At 37.9% G+C, this 19,364-nt stretch overlaps 1 protein-coding gene across 3 annotated transcripts in view; it reads right to left on the bottom strand.

Moving 5' to 3' along the window:
- The window catches only part of tmprss3a (transmembrane serine protease 3a), a 52,929-nt gene that overhangs the window by 4,963 nt on the left and 28,602 nt on the right, over positions 1-19,364 (bottom strand). For all 3 annotated transcript variants that reach the window (XM_061918585.1, XM_061918583.1, XM_061918584.1), the window contains 6 exons: positions 12,804-12,935; positions 11,651-11,697; positions 7,368-7,536; positions 5,132-5,301; positions 1,587-1,682; positions 1,356-1,498 (listed from right to left, as the gene is read on the bottom strand). In XM_061918585.1, the coding sequence (XP_061774569.1) occupies positions 1,356-1,498; positions 1,587-1,682; positions 5,132-5,301; positions 7,368-7,536; positions 11,651-11,697; positions 12,804-12,935 (757 nt within the window). The remainder of the gene's footprint in view (positions 1-1,355; positions 1,499-1,586; positions 1,683-5,131; positions 5,302-7,367; positions 7,537-11,650; positions 11,698-12,803; positions 12,936-19,364) is intronic.

The raw sequence follows: 19,364 nt of genomic DNA, 5'->3' as shown, positions 1-19,364 counted from the left end.
CTAAATGGGAACAGGTGGGTGCCATGATTGGGTATAAAAACAGCTGCTTCCCAAAATATGCTCAGTCTTTCACAAGAAAGGATGGGGCAAGGTACACCCCTTTGTCCACAACTGCGTGAGCAAATAGTCAAACAGTTTAAGAACAACGTTCCTCAAATTGCAATTGTAAGAAATTTAGGGATTTCAACATCTAAGCTCCATAATATCATCAAAAGGTTCAGAGAATCTGGAGAAATCACTCCACGTAAGCGGCATAGCCGGAAACCAACATTGAATGACCGTGACCTTCGATCCCTCAGACGGCACTGTATTAAAAACTGACATCAATCTCTAAAGGATATCACCACATGGGCTCAGGGACACTTCAGAAAACCAATGTCACTAAATACATTTCGTCGCCACATCTGTAATTGCAAGTTAAAGCTCTACTATGCAAAGTGAAAGCCATTTATCAACAACATCCAGAAACGCTGCCGGCTTCTGTGGGCCCGAGATCATCTAAGATGGACTGATGCAAAGTGGAAAAGTGTTCTGTGGTCTGACGAGTCCACATTTCCAATTGTTTTTGGAAAGATTCGACACCATCCAGACTGTTATCGACGCAAACTTCAAAAGCCAGCATCTGTGATGGTATGGGGGTGCATTAGTGCCCAAGGCATGGGTAACTTATACATCTGTGAAGGCACCATTAATGCTGAAAGGTACATACAGGTTTTGGAACAATATATGCTGCCATCCAAGCGCCGTATATTTCATGGACGCTCCTGCTTATTTCAGCAAAACAATGCAAAGCCACATTCAGCACGTGTTACAACAGCGTGGCTTCGTAAAAAAAGAGTGCGGGTACTTTCCTGGCCCGCCTGAAGTCCAGACCTGTCCTCCATCAAAAATGTGTGGCGCATTATGAAGCGTAAAATATGACAGCGGAGACCCTGGACTGTTGAACGTCTGATGCTCTACATAAAACAAGAATGGGAAAGATTTCCACTTCCAAAGCTTCAACAATTAGTTTCCTCAGTTCCCAAACGTTTATTAAGTGTTGTTAAAAGAAAAGGTGATGTAACACAGTGGTGAACATGCCCTTTCCCAACTACTTTGGCACGTGTTGCAGCCATGAAATTCTAGTTTAATTATTATTTGCAAAAAAAAAAAGTTTATGAGTTTGAAAAATCAAATATCTTGTCTTTGTAGTGCATTCAATTGAATATGGGTTGAAAAGGATTTGCAAATCATTGTATTCCGTTTATATTTACATCTAACACAATTTCCCAACTCATATGGAAACAGGGTTTGTACAAGCAAGAGAATATCAATGCATCAGTATATTATTACAGTTTATAGCCATTCAATATCACCTGACAGGAGTCAGTTCCTCCTTCCAGGTATCCTGCACAGACCATCCATGGTGAGATGAGGCCCTGGTAAACCTCTGGCTGATTGCAGGTCTTTGTGGAGAGGATGGGCACCATGGCCGAACGTAAAAACACACTTGTCTCTCCTGTAAAAGCCCAGGAACATTTCAAAAGAAGTTCATAACTATCATAACAAATATGGTTTACTAAAATTGAATGGGATCTTGTCCTCACCTTCGTCCTCGGTTGCCCCCCATCCAGAGATCCAGCACTCGGTCCCCTGCTCAAACTCCTCCCCATAGTTAGGCAGGCAGATGGGCTCCACAAATCCTAAAGTAGGGAGATTTCTTTAGTTGTGGTGTTCCACAAGGGTCAATGCTTGGACCACTGCTGTTTGACTCCCATAGAGAATTTGACACTCTTGTTACTTTTCAATGTTATGCAACTTTACTTATTAATGACACCAACCAAAATGATGATTATAATTCTCATTCAGGTAATTGTATTCTCAGTGGGGGTGTGACGATATACTCATCTCACCAGGCAAGATAATGGACAATATAAGGTTTACTAGCTTATAATGAAGAGAATTTAACCTTAATTTAAACTTTTTTTTTAATTTTCTGAGTCACAAAATAATGCATGCATGACTTACTCATGTACAAAAATTCTAAAAGTCAAAATGAAGTAAATATAATTGAATGTGTTTTGAGGTGTTCACGAGGTCTTTTGCATCTGATATAGTAGCCCTCAGGTGATTCAGCTGTGTTGTTTTCTCTCTAGCCTGCTGCAGATCCAGCGTGTTCCGAGAGTTCTCTTGTTGCGTCCTGCCATCTATGATTGACAGTTTGGCCTGCTTTATTCTCAGAGCTAAATCAATAGTGAATGGACTGTTCAGTTTCTCCTAGTGGATGTTTTCCCTCTCACCCGAGCAGGCTTTATTGGTTTATGAACTGAGGAAAAAAATAACCAAACCCTAGCAATTAACAACTGGGTGGCAATTTTTTTACGACTGAATTCATTCGATAAAACGAAAATTGTTGTCTCGAAAACAAGGATGGGATTGGGAAGGGATGGGAATCGAAAACCTTGTTCAGAATGCCTATAAAGCCCATAAAAAAACATCCAAACACCTCCAATTGGATTTTATATACATGATTTAAGTATATATTTAATATAGTAACTAGCAAATTTATAATAACATTTCATATTTACATATTTTGATCATTTTAATCGTACGCAAGATAGTATTTTCAACGGTTTGCTTTTTTCCCCCATTACATCACTGATTACTGCTCACTGCAGACTTAATGAGGGCCAACAAACATTACAAAACATCACTTACTGTACAAGAACTGCTGTCATTAGGATGCCTACTACTAGGATGTGCATATATTCCCATTTAGATGAAAAATTAGTCATAATCCTCGCAAAGAGAAGGGGGTTGGTACAGAGCGTCTTTTCGTGTTGTTCTCGCCATTCCCGGGTCTAAATTGGCTGTCAAAGTGTACCAACTTGTAAGAATATGTCCTCATCCTTCCACTATCTAGGTGAGAGGCATGATTTGTGATTTAGAATTAAGTTTGACAAGCAAGCAAACGAGGAAGTAGCTGATCAGTCGATCCTGTCAACATTGGCACGCAAGCTCGTGATCACGGTGCTGTTATAAATAGATCGTCTGCGGTCGCGCTTATAATAACAATATCACTAATTCTTGGTTAATATTCAAGTCACGAAATGTAAATGGAGTATTGTTGGATGTTTTTTACTGTATTTTTTGGGCAGAATAGAGGAGCTTCCATTGGCTCTGCATTTATTTACATTTATTTAGAGTTAGAATGCATTAAAAAAAATCCATCCTTCGTCATGTCTTTTATAATGATTGTGAAAGAAAATTCCCAAAAAAGTGCAGTTTCCATTTAAAGTGTTCTAATTAAAGCTTTGAAGCATCTTTAGTGTTGCTTGAAAATTGAAAAGAAAATCATTAATATTTTTTTTTCAGTTTAGACCAATTTACTCAAATATATTCCGCTTTATGTCATTGTAAAGCACACTCAGCTGAAACTGTGTGAGAAGTTTATTTGTCTTACTTTTTAACTTTGGGGCTCAGTAAGAACATGGTGCAGATTTTTTTCTTTTTTTTGTTTTTTCTTCGTTGTCATGAAAAAGGGACATTTTTGTCATGAAAAAGGGAGTTTTTTGTGGTTGGTGCACTATTTGTAAGTGTATATTGTGTTTTTTATGTTGATTTAATAAAAAGAATAATTGTATTTTTTTTTTTTTTATAAAAAAAATCTTCTGCGGCCCGGTGGTTGGGGACCACTGCTGTAGAACACTAGTTGCTCAAATGTAAAGGGTATTTATAAGACACCCAGGGTGTCCAAAGTGTGGCACGGGAGCCTTTTAGGCCTAACACCTGTTTTTAACGGCCTGCAGTTTGTTTTAAAGGGCCCTAAGCCAAGAAGTACAACAAATAAAAAAAAACAACAACAAAAATTGACAAATGACCAAAAAAGCTTCACAGTTGAAATGTTGAAACTACTAATAAGTGATAATAAAATTCCATCAAATCGGTAACATTTGCGTCCCCAGGAAATTCTATTTTGAAATGTACGATAAAATTAACTGTTAAATTTTTTTTTTATTAAGCAAAATGCCCTGCACGTTGATCTGATTCCATATGCTTTGATTACAAATTAAAACAGTTATTTTACCTTGAACACTGGAAAATTTGCATTGTTGCAATGTGATTTCTAAAATGACATTTAACTATGAAAGAAAAAAATTATTAAAAAGTAAAAAAAAAACAGCAACATTGAAATCGTTCAATAATTTTACATTTCTACTTATTTGTGTTACTCCATCTTCTTTAAATAAAAAAAATAAAAATACAATTCATACTTCAGTGACATCCCTGGGTTTTCACTCGGTCATGTTAGCCTATAACACATTACTTGCTCTGTTCACTCATTCATTTTCTGTATATTTCATCGTATTTCATTTATGCCCAGGGAGGGAGGGAGGGACGACGGGGGTGAAAATCTTAACACAGTCTTGTTAGGCAAATTATTTTTTGATGTTTATTTTTAAAACACATTGTTTTTGTTGAATCACTGTAATGTGCTCAGTGTCAACCTGCTATTAGTATAAATGTTATGCGGCCTTATTTCAAAGGTGGTGGGGCTCAGATGGTAGAGCCTTGAAGGTTCCTAGTACGAATCCAGCTTCTGCCAACCGAGTCACTGCCGTTGGGCAAGACCCTCACCCATCTTGTTCCCAGTGTCACCTACAGTACACTGGTGTATCAATGTTTGGGGCAGGAGTCCCTTGCAAAATACTGTATATTCTTAAACTTAATGGGACTTTCCTGGGTAAATAAAGATTTAAATTTTTTTTTTTTTTTGGGGGATAATTTTATACCTAATGCTCACTCCTGTTTCTTTCAGTCCCGGTACTCAAAGTACTTTAGTTCTGCATAGCAACCTGGTACAAAATTTAACTCTGTGATGGATAAATACATATTTGAGTAATTTGATATGTGTTTTATTAGATTTGCAAGTAAGTACCAAACAAATGGCACCAAGTTGGTGGTATTACCCTTTTAGTCTGTGGACAAAATGAAAAATAATAAAATGGCCTACACTCTCTTTTGTATTTTTAGTATGTTTTTTTGTGCTTGATATAAGGCCCCATAGAACAAGTTCAGACAAACAACCATGCACACTCACATTCACTCTTAATATTATTAACCTAAAAGAGCCATTATAAAAACACCTTACCATCAAAATCAAGAGGCTTGCTCAGTTTCATGAGTGCGATATCGTAATCCAGGCCTTTGGGGCGATAACGGGCATGGAAGATCATCTTCTCCACTGCAAGAGATTGGGCACCGTGGACTGGCTGCTCAGTCTGTCCCACATGGACCCTCCACATGGACTGGTTTGTAAACCTAATAACAAAAAGGATATCTCAAAAATAAGAATCAAATAATCAGATGTTTCTTTTGAGTTTATTACAGTACTGCTTTTTGCTGAAGTTTAGCTGCTGTTTCATTGCCGTATGTTTTGTGCCTTTGTCTTTCTGAAAGACTCAACCATGACCTAGTAAGTCCTCGTGTTGGGGACCGGAAGATCTCCTCCAAGACCCTACTGTACATGGCTCTGTTCAGGCGAACAGTAAGCCGTGCAAGAGCACCAAAACACCAACAGCCAAACACGCGCACCTTAAATAGCTTACAGTTGTAGATGGCGTACAGAAATATTTAAAATAAATAAAATAGAGATTCACGATAAATATCAAACAGATAATTGTTAAGCCTGTATAGGAAATGATAACGTCATATCACCAAACTTGGTAAAATCAACACAATAACCCAATTAATTAATACAGAAGCAGAAAGATCTATACCCAGGAGTAAAGGTGGAGAATTATAACCAGAATAATAATCATAATAATTTTTGATTGATATTGAAATCCTATTAAAAACATGTGTATTCCATCATTTGAAAATGTGTGTATTAAATGTACCACCAAAACTCAACTTTAAATATAATTTAAAAGAAAAAACGGTTCAATATTAGTAACAAAAACAAGTAAAATAATAATAAAAATAATATTAACTAATTAAATACTCACTAAAGAAATACATATACATAAAAATAGCAATATCAGAATCAGAGTCAGAAATACATTGATAATCCCGAGGGGAAATTAAGATTTTCAAGACAATCCCATTCAATATCAGACAAACATTACAGGGAGACAGAACAGGATCGCTGACGGGTCTGCCAACTTCCGGCGCTCCTTACAAAAAAGGTCATAAACAGGTAGACACTGAGGAGGCGGGTGGAGGGAGAAAAAAAAATTCAGTCTAAGCCCGGGCCCCTGGAGAGGGGGTCCAGAATGAAGTCAAGGAGAAAAAAACTTCATAGCCATAACACACATAAACATGTGTAAGATGGAAACATCAAAGAACACAAAGAATATTAAATACATTAAAAGAACAGAGCTGATGCAACCATCCACTTCAACACACAACCAAAAAAGTAAAACAACAACAACAACAAAAACAAACATATACACAGTGGTGGCGTCTGCGGTGTTCCACGCCATCGTCTGCTGGAGTGGTGGGGAGGTGGGGAGCATGGCCAGAGACAGGAGCAGACCCAACAAAGCAACCAAGAGAGCCGACTCCACCCTCGGCTGCCCACCAACTCATGGCCAGTGTCCAGTCCGCATGGATGAGCGAGGACGCGTCTAAGGAGACCGAGGCGTCCGATACCTGCTCATTCAGCCAAGACACTGTGAACCCCATCCGTCCCAGCTTTGCAGCCCTGTCTCTTCATGGGCATGTCCTCCAGCCTCTCCAAGCGGACTCTGGTGTGGCAGAGACCCAGTAGTTGGTCTCCATGGCCTACAGGCTCCAGACCCAGAAGTTCACAAAAAAGTGCCCCAGAAGTCACAAAAATGCCACCCCTTGTCACACAGTCCCAAAGGCACAAACCAAAAGGCAAAAAAAAAACCCACATGAAAACAAGAGGGAAACATCTGGAACAACGCCAACACTGTCATAAACCCGTGACATATAATGAAACCACAATAAACAACAATGACAGACACATTTCAACAGAATATTTGCACCGCAACACAACATAAACCCAGCGGAACAAATTCCCAGAATTCCCTGCAGCACCAACTCTTCCGGGACACATCAATTAATATTTTTTTCACCCACTTTTTGTCTCTCCCACAGCTCCCATAAAAATTCCATGCACACTTGTCACAAAGTTGTTGCGTTCCTCGCTTTGTGCTGTTGAAATCTTGTGCACAACCAAAAGTTGTACAAAAGTACACATTAACAAAGGCAGGGATTCATTCCAACGTCAGAGACAAGATTAAGTTTTTCACATTTGTCTGGACAAAGGTATGTTATATTATTGCTTCAAGAGCTTATTTTCACTTTTGGTGTGTGGTGAATTAAAAATAGTGGTTGAGAAAGCTGCATGTACGACTCACCCAAATAAACAGTGTGCTGCTGTGACAATCCAGAATGAAGTTACGATGGAGCCACCACAGAGGTGTTCACTGTTGAAATGGAGGCTAACCTGCCAAGGGAACTGACCAGGCCTGGATATGTTCCCTCCAACAATACGAGTCATGGTGTACTTTGGTCTGAAGCCACATTCTGAGGACAGAATTGCAGAGTCAAACATGCTTAATGACACAAATATTGCTTAATGTGAAAACAAAGTTGTTACAGTCAAAATCTGATTAATAAAACACTATGACTGTACAAAACTTCAACAGAAAACCCTTTGTCACTTGGTTTCCGGCCTGCACGGACAGAACTTGTGTCATTGCTGAGTTCAGTTTCGCAGTAAACCAGGCTGACGATCTGACATAGAACACACACTCCTTCATAAAAACTGATACTGGCACAGTGTCACAGTTAGCTGTTGGGTATCAGCAGTGGTGGGTAGAGTAGCCAGAAATTGTACTCAAGTAAGAGTACTGTTACTTTAGAGATTTATTACTCAAGTAAAAGTAAGGAGTAGTGACCCAAATATTTACTTGAGTAAAAGTAAAAAGTATGTTGTGAAAAAACTACTCAAGTACTGAGTAACTGATGAGTAACCTGTTTTTTTTAATGATTACGGCAACAAATAATGCACAAAAACATAAAAATAGCAACGAGCAAATTCAGAGCCAGGATTATCTCTTAAGCAACTAAAATAATAATATATATTAAATAGTACATTAAAATAAAAAACATTAAGGCACATTGAGCCACAATAACTTAACAGCACCATAGGCTCAGTAGGCATTGATTGATTGATTGATTGAAACTTGTATTAGTAGATTGCACAGTACAGTACATATTCCGTACAATTGACCACTAAATGGTAACACCCCAATAAGTTTTTCAACGTTAATCAATTACTTAATAAATAACCAAGTCGAGGTGATCTACCTCTTATATACATATACATACACACACATCTTATATATATATATGTATATATATATATATATATATATATATATATATATATATATATATGTATATATATCTATATATGTATATATATATATATATATATATATATATATATACACACACATCATATATATATATATATATATATATATATATATACAGTACATACATACATTTATATATAATTTATATTTATTTATTTTGCCGTTTTTGTTGACATGTTAAAGGTGTTTTAATGAATATACATGCATGTTATCATATAGATTCCTATCTTTCATGAAGATAAGAATATAAGTTGGTGTATTACCTGATTCTGATGACTTGCATTGATTGGAATCAGACAGTAGTGCTTATAATGTCCACATTTTAAAATGGAGGAGAAAAAAAGTCCTCCTTTTTGTCGTAGTTTGCTAGCTTGTATGCTCTGGCTTTCGGAGACTCTTATTCTGTTAGCGCAGGCGCGATGGAGCGGCACTTTTATTGTGAAGACAGGAACTGTGCGATGAGTCTTTAGGCTTTTAACGGGAAGTATGGTTGAAATAAAAAATGTATTTTTTCCTTTTCACTTTTGATTGATTGATTGAAACTTTTATTAGTAGATTGCACAATACAGTACATATTCCGTACAATTGACCACTTATTGGTAACACCCCAATAAGTTTGTCAACATGTTTAAGTCGGGTTTTACGTATCAAGGTCATGTGACCGCCTGGCTCTGTTTGATTGGTCCAACGTCACCAGTGACTGCATGTGATTGGTGAAACGCAGGCATGCGTATACCCTATTTTGAAAAACCAAAACAAACATTAATAGATCAATAAAAAAGTAGCGAGTAGCGACCTGAATGTAGATAAATGGAGCGGAGTAAAAGTAGCGTTTCTTCTATATAAATATACTCAAGTAAAAGTAAAAGTATGTTGCATAAAAACTACTCTTAGAAGTACAATTTATCCCAAAAGTTACTCAAGTAGATGTAACGGAGTAAATGTAGGGCACCTCTGGGTATCAGCTAGCTTCTAGTGGTTTATAGCCTACCATGTTCACCTTTAGTAAATGACTTGACTAAAATACAAGAAAAGACCAACCTTGTGTACTTATTATAGGACATTTAGATGTTAACAGGCTGTCCAGCTTTCCACAAGTATCGGATAATTTAGATGGAAACCGATATAAACTGATACTTGGATTTTTTTGCCGATCGTGGACCAAAAGCCGATATCAAGATCGCATAGGAACACCCCTACTCTTTCAGGCATGTGATCAGAACGTAATGAAAAAGACTGAAAATAAGCCGGGGGTCAGGCATCATTGTAAACCAACCAACCAATCGTGGATATTCTTATACGTAAACCATCCAATCATCATTGATGTTTCCCAAATATTGTGTGCCCTGCCCGTGGAGTTGCTTCGCTATGTAGCTTTGATTTTTAAGTTAATCGTGTTAATGGAAAACCGTAGTTTTTACCACTGGATTATCAAAAACTGTACTTATTACGAGAAAACCGTAGTTGTTGGCAGGCATGGCGAAGAGATGGATCAAGATTTTAACACACATTGTCGGTCGGAAAACTACGAAAAATGGAAAAACATTTTTTTATATTTTTACAGAGATAAAAAAAACGGATTTCCGACTACAGACGGAAAAATCACATGCCTGCTCTTCATACTCTCTAAAGCAGTTGACACCCCACACTACGGCGATCAAGTTCATGTAATTCCTACCAAGGTTTTCCTTACAGGTTTTGCTGAACTATAGTGAACTATGGGTAATTACACAGACCCAAAGTGGCACGGTTAACAAAGAGATACAGTATGGGTCTTTTAGGACAATAAAGACATTCAGAAGTATTCTCAAATGGTTCAATATCTGACGATTGGACTGCGGGCTTGATAGTCAAATCAAACCATTCTAAGAATCACCTAACTCACTTTTGTTGCAAATCTTTATCTGAAATCCAAGGAGAATGTCAGGGTCAAGCCACTGTAGCATTGGAAAGTATGGAGGGGGAAGAGCGAACATTGTGTCAAAATTAGACATTTTTAAGGGCGTATCGATTACTCATGGATTTACACTATTCGCTGATAGACTCCTAGCAGAAGTACTTTATAGTAAAACAGTTTCATGTAGAATTTAACACCTTAAAAGAAAGGGTGGCCAAACTACCAGCGTCTTTAAAATGGCTTGCTTACTGAGCTTTTTAATTAATCTTAGTACTAGATAGTCACTAAATACTACAGATCTGATGCCATCTTGTGGGCAATGTGAATAAATCAGGTTGTTGACCTTATAATGTACATAGGAAGAGATGGCACAGCAATTTCTTATATGACACAATCCAAACAACCCTCCCTAGTCACGGTGCAAAAAACCCCCAAAACATAAAAGTCAACACAAATGGTCACACGTAACACAACCTACTCACTGAACTTTGTCGATATTATTTAAAAATTCCAAACATCATTAAAATTTTCGAAATTACACCCTTTTTGTCACGCTGTAGTCACATGAAGATGCGTGGATCGTTCTCCCAAGATGCAGACGGAACTCTGGATGCAGTGTGCAGGTAAAAAAATTATTAAATGTCCATAAATCATTCATAGATACAAAAGTACAGCGTGCCGATAGCACAGGGTGCTAATTGAATAGCAAACGAGAAAACAAATGGCAAAGTTTAGCTCAGGAATCTAAAGGTCCATCCATTTTCTACTGCTTATTCCCTACGGGGTCGCGGGGGGCGCTGGAGCCTATCTCAGCTACATTCGGGCGGAAGGCGGTGTAAAACCTGGACAAGTCGCCTCCTCATCATCCAAAGGTAAATCAAGGTAACTTGTTGCATGGAAGAAAATAAGAAAGCCAGACTGAGTGTGGCGAAAAACGGGAATAAATAGCTCTCTGATTAGTGCCCGGGACCAGGTGAGCATCCAGAACACCAGTCAGAGGCAGGTGAAACTAATTTCCCCCCATGGCACCCAAAACACAAACCCAGGGGTGCACAAAACAGGAACTGAGGGAGTCAAAAAAACTAAACAAACATGACCCGGGCAACGGATCAGGACACATTTAAATATAATAGAGTGCATGATGGTAAAAATTTAAAACACTCTCTCCACACCTATCCATGTTTGGCGTATTTTGGCGCGTTAAATGACATTTTTGTTAATTCGTTAACTTTGATAGCGCTAATTTTAACACTTTTAAAGTGTTGTTGACACCCCTGGTAGCTTGGCTTCTTTTGGCCAAAAATGAGTCAGTGGTCTTTCTGACTAAGATTCTCATGAACAGAGTCAGCAGTTTACTCACCCAGACACTTCAGCGTTGTCACTCTTCCTGAGGTGCATTGAGTTTTACTGCGTGGACACAAGACAACAGTCGAGCTCAGTGATGAATTATAAAACAGTTAGCAGGACGTGACAAGAGCTGCAACAAACGATTAATCTATCGACTATTTTTAGATCATTCAAGCAATCTGTAGGTTACATTTCTTTTTTAACTTTGTTATAACAAATATTCGGGGATTCCTCGCATCAACAAATTGCATTTGTTGATGCATCAACAAATTGCATTTGTTGATGCCAACTTTTTAAATGGTTGTGCATTAAAGTGTGCTGCTATGGTTTGTTTTCTACAGAGGTAGGCAAGTCGGGGTGTTTTGATGAGGGTTTTATGCTGTGAATTCCAATACCAATCATCCTTGTGATACAATCACAAGTATTAACTGTACAATATTTAAATATATTAATGATGAGTACTATTGACTATGTATATGATCTAAAAAGGGACAATAAAACCACCTTACTTTTTGGGAAGCAAAGTATGAAATTGGGTGTTGGTCCAACATTATGTAGTTACAGATTCAGTATTGGCCATATTAATACTGATACCAATACTTTCAAGGTAAAAAATATTTAAAATCAGTAAAATTATTTGGCTTTTAATTTTTTTTTTATCACAATCATAATCATTAGAAAACACAGGAAGGCAGAGTAACAATATCAACAACATTTTTAAAACAATATCAACTGTATTTTATTAAGCACTATTTTATTAGGGACAATAAATTCAATAGTACACAATAATTAACACAATCAAAAACTGATTTATTACTCTTTTAAATCATTTGATTTTTGCCCTTGAAATCCTCCTTTGTGCAGGGACATATACCCTGAATTTGTAAAATAAACTGATTTTGTGAAAATAAAATATCGATCTAATCACTAGTATCACTCATATATTGATATTACCCTTGTTATCGACACTACAGATGTATGTATCTATACACCCACTCCTTACGTGATGGGTGTCAAAATTGTTTTTTATTGAGGGCCACATCGGATTTATGGCTGCCTTAAAACATTTTCAGTTCTTTAATATTTTGTTAAAGTATTGGGTCTGAATTGGAGGCCAAAAATGTTGATCGTGAAATCTCTAATTCAAATTTCAGTTTAATTTGTACCTGAAAGTTGTAGCGTTTTGCAGCTGTATAGTCTGCGATTGGCTAAGGTTATGGCTGAGGCTGATGGACACCAGATTGTACTGAAGGTTCTGCTCGATGGAAGTCAGCGGGATGAAGAATGACTCAACATAACTGTAAACACACAAAAATTACAAACATTACAACCAGAATACTGAATTGAATTAAAATCTAAACATTACTTTTTTAATAAGGGGATTGCTATGTTATAGGGACAGAAATGTACACCAAGTAAGGTCAGATAAAATAAATGATACATGTAGTTTCATACATATTGATGCGATTGTCAGGGTTGAGCTTGTCGTGACCCCAAGATGCAGAGACAGATGACGATATGTAGGTAAAAGAACGTAACAGCAGAAACAAAGCGCTAGTGCGGGGGTCTGCAACCTGAGGCTCATTGGCGCCGCCCTAGTGGCTCCATGGAGCTTTTTCAAAAATGTATGAAAATAGAAAAAGAAGGGGGGGGAAAATACATTTTTGTTTTAATAGGGTTTCTGTAGGAGGACAACATGAAACAAACTTCCCAAATTGTTAGAAATCCCACTGTTAATATCAAACATCATTCTCTGATGAGCGTATTTGGTGACCGCCGTTTTGTCCTACTAATCTTGGCGGTCCTTGAACTCACCCCAGTTTGTTTACATGTATAACTTTCTTCAACGATGTCAGAGAAATACATATTTTATGCCACTCATTCTTTGTTTCATTTGTGTGAATGCGCAAAGGTGAACTTGTTGATGTTACTGACTTGTGTGGAGTGCTTTTCAAGCATATTTGGTCAGTGCATGACAGCAAGCTAATTGATGCTGACATGCTATTTAGGCTAGCTTTATGTACGTATCGCATCATTATACCTCACTTGTAGGTATATTTGAGCTCATTTATTATCCTATGCCCTCTGTGTATTTAGTATAGATCTGCATTTCTCATGACACATTATCTGTATGTAATATGGCCTGCATTTCTGATAGTGGTTTGTGTGCCATGTTGTTCCAGACCACGGCAAACCTAACCCAATTTGCATAGATTGTTATATATCCATTCGAAGAAGACAGCCTGACATTTCTTTTAAATTTGACACACACATCTATACCATAGGCCATTCTAAGCCAGTAATTTACAAGAGTTATCTCACCCCCTGAAAAGCTTGCCATTTACTAATGATTTAGAGCGTTGTGAAAATAGGTAGAATAAATATTCAATTTCAACATTTGGGTCAACGAAGATTTGTCAGCATGCGACACATAGTCATTTTGATAGAAGGCTAATATGGCTAATATAGACGCTTATATCATGTGTTGACGTCATTATATCACTTATAAAAGGCCTTTAATTTTGTGCGGCACCAGACAGATTTTTTATTTGTTTTGGGTCCAATATGGCTCTTTCAACATTTTGGGTTGCCGACCCCTGGGCGAGTGCAAGGCACGTAGCGGCAGCAGATAACACCGACAAAAGACAAAATCCAGCAATAGCGGGGAGCAATTATGAATTATTGTGATCACCAGGTGTCACCAAAAACAAAGTACCACTCCACTTCAAAAACACACATATATAATAAGGTATATGTTTTTCAGACCTACCTGTGTTCTCTGGGTAATATTACTTGACCAAGCCTTTTTTCAACATTCCACTCTACATAGTAATGAAAGTCCTATCTTTGTGCTGATATCATGTCGGAGTATTATCGGTATCGGCCAACACTCAACGCTGCATTATCAGTATCATATCGGAAGTTAAAAAGTTGTATCGGGGCACCTAATTCAAAGTGCCTTGAACACTGGAAAAACAAAACATTTGTTGCCCACTAACGAAAATGTGTTTATTTGTGGGGATCCCTATAAGCTGCGCTTCTGCTCACAGTAGAAGCATTTAAGTCTCATCTTAACACTCATTTGTATACGCTAGCCTTCAAATAGACTCCACTTTTAGACCTGCTCTGTCCCTTCTCCTGTGTGGAGAGGTTGTTAGAGTTGTTAGAGTTGTCGGGATTCTTTTTTTTTTTTTTGTCATGAAAAAGTTTGGTTTTTTGGTTTGGTGCACTAATTGTAAGTGTATCTTGAGTTTTTTATGTTGATTTCATACAAAAAAATCAATAAATAAAAAATAAAAAAAATTAAAAAAAAATTATTCGGCCGCGGCCCGGTGGTTGGGGACCACTGTTGTACGGTACATGTAAAATACAGTAAATGAGTCCGGTCTCATCACATTATTGGCTTTTGCGGCTCGTTTTATCATGTCTGTAGATGTCCTCCTCTTGTAATCTTGTCTCTAGTCCACTACAGAAAACAGAAAATAAGGGGAGACTGCATTTTGAGGATGGCGTGGGGTAGTGGGTAGAGCGGCCTTGCCAGAAATTTGAGGGTTCCAGGTTCACTCCCTGCCTTTTGCCATCCACATCACTGCCATTGTGTCTTTGGGCAAGACACTTCACCCTTTCCCCCAGTGTCACACACATTGGTGAGTGAATGATAGGTAGTGCAGATTGGCAGCCACGCTTCCGTCAGTCTACCCCAGGGCAGCTGTGCCTACAAATTTAGCTTACCACCACCAAGTGTGAATTTGGAGTGAACAAATGATGGGTTCACACTTCTCTGTGAGCACTTTGAGTATCTAGTAGGGGTGTAATGGTACGTGTATATTTGTATTGAACCGTTTCGGTACGGGGGTTTCGGTTTGGTTCCGAGGTGTACCGAACGAGTTCCCACACGGACATATTATCTTTTACGGGGCGCCTTATGGCGACCCATCAGCGTTCTTGTTCTGTAACCCTGTACACTGTTTGTCTAATCTTGAACAGGTTTGTGCTGAAAACAAAGTTTTGTTGTACTTGTTGCAATGACAATAAAGACCTACCTACCATATTAAGTAGCGTGCCGCACGTTGTGTAAACAATGCACAACACACGGCATGCTAGAAGCGACCGGGCTACGATAGACTGACCATACCTCCTCTTTTCACCGGATATGTCCTCTTTTGCGGGGCTATCCGGTAGGAGTTTCTTAAATGCCTCAAATATCCGGCATTTTTAGTTACGGTTGCGTGTATTTTCAATGTACATTCAGGGTTAAGAAGGGGTTGAAAACAAAACAAATTGTGCACGCAGCAGCATTTGTGAGGGAGGGGCAGAGACAGAGAGAGCGAGAGAGTTATGATAAACGCGCATGCATCGCCAGGCTCTGCTTTTTACCCATAGATTTATCAGATTTTATTTTTTACTATCTATAGCAGGGGTGTCAGAAGTGTGCCCCGGAAGCCATTTGCGGCCCACAGCTAATGTTTTAAGGCCCACGGCACATTCTAAAAATACTATTAAAATAAATTAAAAACATAAACAAAACTGAAATAAAAAAGCTTAAAGGCTTAATGTCATTTAGAAAAAGTTGCAACGTTGACTAATAAAACAAAGCTGCTTTTTTTTCTTTCTAACTGTCTTGCTCAAAACATATTGAATCAAAATCAATGTTATTATGAATTATTGACCTATCCAAGGTTCCGATTACTTCACATCAAATATTCCACTAAGAAAAATATTTTTGGTGGAAGATTTTGCAAATTTGGTAAATAAATAACCAAAAAAATGTATATTTTGTTGTTTTCTTACTGTACTGAAAATGAACCAAACCGTGACCTCTGAACCGAAGTACGTACCGAATCGAAATTTTTGTGTACCGTTACACCCCTAGTATCTAGTTGATAGAAAAGCGCTCTATATATCTAATCCATTATTATTATTATTAATTCCTTCACGCTAGTTTCCATGTCAATACGCCCACTCCTTGACTACCAAACCGGTGAAAGGATATGGTTACGTTACATAAGCGTTTCAAAAACCTAGGATTTTACTCATTAGTTTAAAAACAACCAAAGCAACCATTTTGAAAATATATAATATAATATATAGTTTCCTTAGGATGGTCGCGTGTGACGGGTGATGAACACCTTGAATTTGAGTGGCCCCTTAACTTGGTGTGGTAAGTCCATGGAGTAAGGCGGCCATGTATGTGGGTATTGTAGTGCATGCCTTCTCCACCCTCGCCTGTTACTTTTTCTCGTTTCATGCCCTACCACTTGCTTTGATGTCTATAAAAACAAATATTTGACAGTTTTTTGTCGACAACATTTTAAACGAGACTGCATGGATGGTTAGCCGCTAAACTCCTATGACTTGGTTTGAGGAGACAAACGAACAAATGAAGGATTAAGTATTATTTGCATTTAATTGTGGGATATGCACCATTTCACCGACACGCAACATGTAGTGAAATAAATCCTGGATTTTTTTCTGTATCGATCAGAGGGTGGGCAGGCGTGCATATTTATATCCATATACTGTTGTGGACTTTATATTATTCTATGTAGTTTTAATGAAGTTTGTTTTTGAACGTGTCTGAAAAAATGAAGAATTGAGGGTATGTTCGTCTTCAAGATACATGTGTACATTTTCAAAAGATAAATTTGGATACTCTTGTGGAGGGTGTATCCATGGTCAAATGTGAGAGAATGGAATAAACAAATAAATATTTCATTAATTATTTAAATGTGTCATTAACTAATCAAAATGGTACTTAAATGTGTTATTAAATGTGTAATGAAGAAATTGAATGAAAAATTAAATTGATTTACCTATTTATTTAATTCACAGTAATCAATTATCTTAATTAATTATTTCACAACTGATGTATTTCATGTTGTAATGAATTATTACACAATTTAATTATTTCAAAGTTTAATTAATTACTTACTTAATTATGTGTTTAATTTCAGCATGCTGTAGAGTGGTATTATGGGATTTTATGTGTTTTTTACCTGTCTGATAGAACCCAATGTGTCCAGTTTGCTGGGTCCTCCTTGTCTTTCCTCCATGTGTTAAAGGGTGTTTCAGGGTTTCATATTAGATCCATTGTTCTTTTTCATCAGTGTAAATCATCTCTGTGATAATGTGTCTGATGCTGTGTTCCTTTTTTAATGCAGATGACGCGTTTATATATTGTTCATCCCATGCTGTAGCTCAAACCTTTGAGCTCCTGCAGTCTGCTTTTCATGTTTGTCCAGTCTCAGCTGACTCAGCTGAAACTAGTGGTAAATACAGAGAAATGTAACAGCTGCCATTGAACATTCCAAAGGTATGAACTGATCATAAGGACATGCTCTACTTGGGGATTGTTATTGATGAGAACTTGTCTTTTAAATCACACATAGAAAAACTTGTGGCTAAACTTAAAATCAAATTGTCTTTTTTCTTTAGAAACAAGTCCTGTTTTCCCTACAAGTTCAAAAACGCTTAATTCTGACCATTTTCATGCTTTTATTTTGATAGATTATGGAGACACTTATTTGAAAAAACCTGGATATTGTATATTACAGAACCTTACGTTTTACTACTGGATGGGGCAACTTTGTCCAGTCCGCAGATTTTGTCAATGGATGGTTTTTATACATACAGTATATCCCTTCTTGGTCTGGATTCCCCTTATTATGTTCTTTTATGTGTAGAGACACCCCGCCTTCCGCCCGATTGTAGCTGAGATAGGCGCCAGCGCCCCCCGCGACCCCAAAAGGGAATAAGCGGTAGAAAATGGATGGATGGACACCAGTCGCTACAGTTTAAGGTCACAGACACCAGTCTTGGTAAAATTTAAAAAAGCCTTCAGATTTGCTGCCCATGGTCACTCAATGACCATGTGCATCAGGATCAAAGGATCAAAGGATCTTAGGTTACCTGAACTCATCACTTTGGGGGAATTTCAAGACGGTTTAAAGGATTGAGCAACTATCTCTATTAGGCATTGTACTTGTTTTAACATTTTTGTGGAAACACATTTTTTTTACCCATTGCGTTTTTTTATGTTTATCCTTCCATCCATCCATCATCTTCCGCTTATCCGAGGTCGGGTCGCGGGGGCAGCAGCCTAAGCGGGGAAGCCCAGACTTCCCTCTCCCCAGCCACTTCGTCTAGCTCTTCCCGGGGGATCCCGAGGCGTTCCCAGGCCAGCCGGGAGACATAGTCTTCCCAACGTGTCCTGGGTCTTCCCCGTGGCCTCCTACCGGTTGGACGTGCCCTAAACACTTCCCTAGGGAGGCGTTTCCACGCCAGCCGGGAGACATAGTCTTCCCAACGTGAATTTTATGTTTATGTTACAAGTAATTTGTACTTTTAACTAAAGTGTGTGACTGCTCCTGTTTTTTGTTGTTATTCTATGTATTTATGAAACCTGTTTTAGCTGCCCTCTTGACCATGTCTTGAACATTTTAATTTCAATGAGTTTTTACCTGGTTAAAGGAAAAATAATTAAATTAATTACCGGTAATCATTTATTCATTTCATGAACATTTGTGACAGCTTCATGATTTTTTGTATTTGTCAAACTCAGTCATCAAAGTCAGTGGGCAGGACGAAGAGGAATCTAGTCCAGTGATTGTTTTGGTCTGAAGCAGGGGTCCCCAAACTTTTTTACCCAGGGGCCGCATTGGGTTAAAACATTTGGCCGGGGGCCGGGCTATATATATACAATTACCATATATATGGTAATTGTAATC

Source organism: Nerophis ophidion, linkage group LG13 (assembly GCF_033978795.1).
Source record: "Nerophis ophidion isolate RoL-2023_Sa linkage group LG13, RoL_Noph_v1.0, whole genome shotgun sequence".
NCBI lineage: Eukaryota > Metazoa > Chordata > Actinopteri > Syngnathiformes > Syngnathidae > Nerophis > Nerophis ophidion.
Note: the sequence above shows the minus strand (reverse complement) of the source record. Positions and strands in the feature narration are given on the sequence as shown.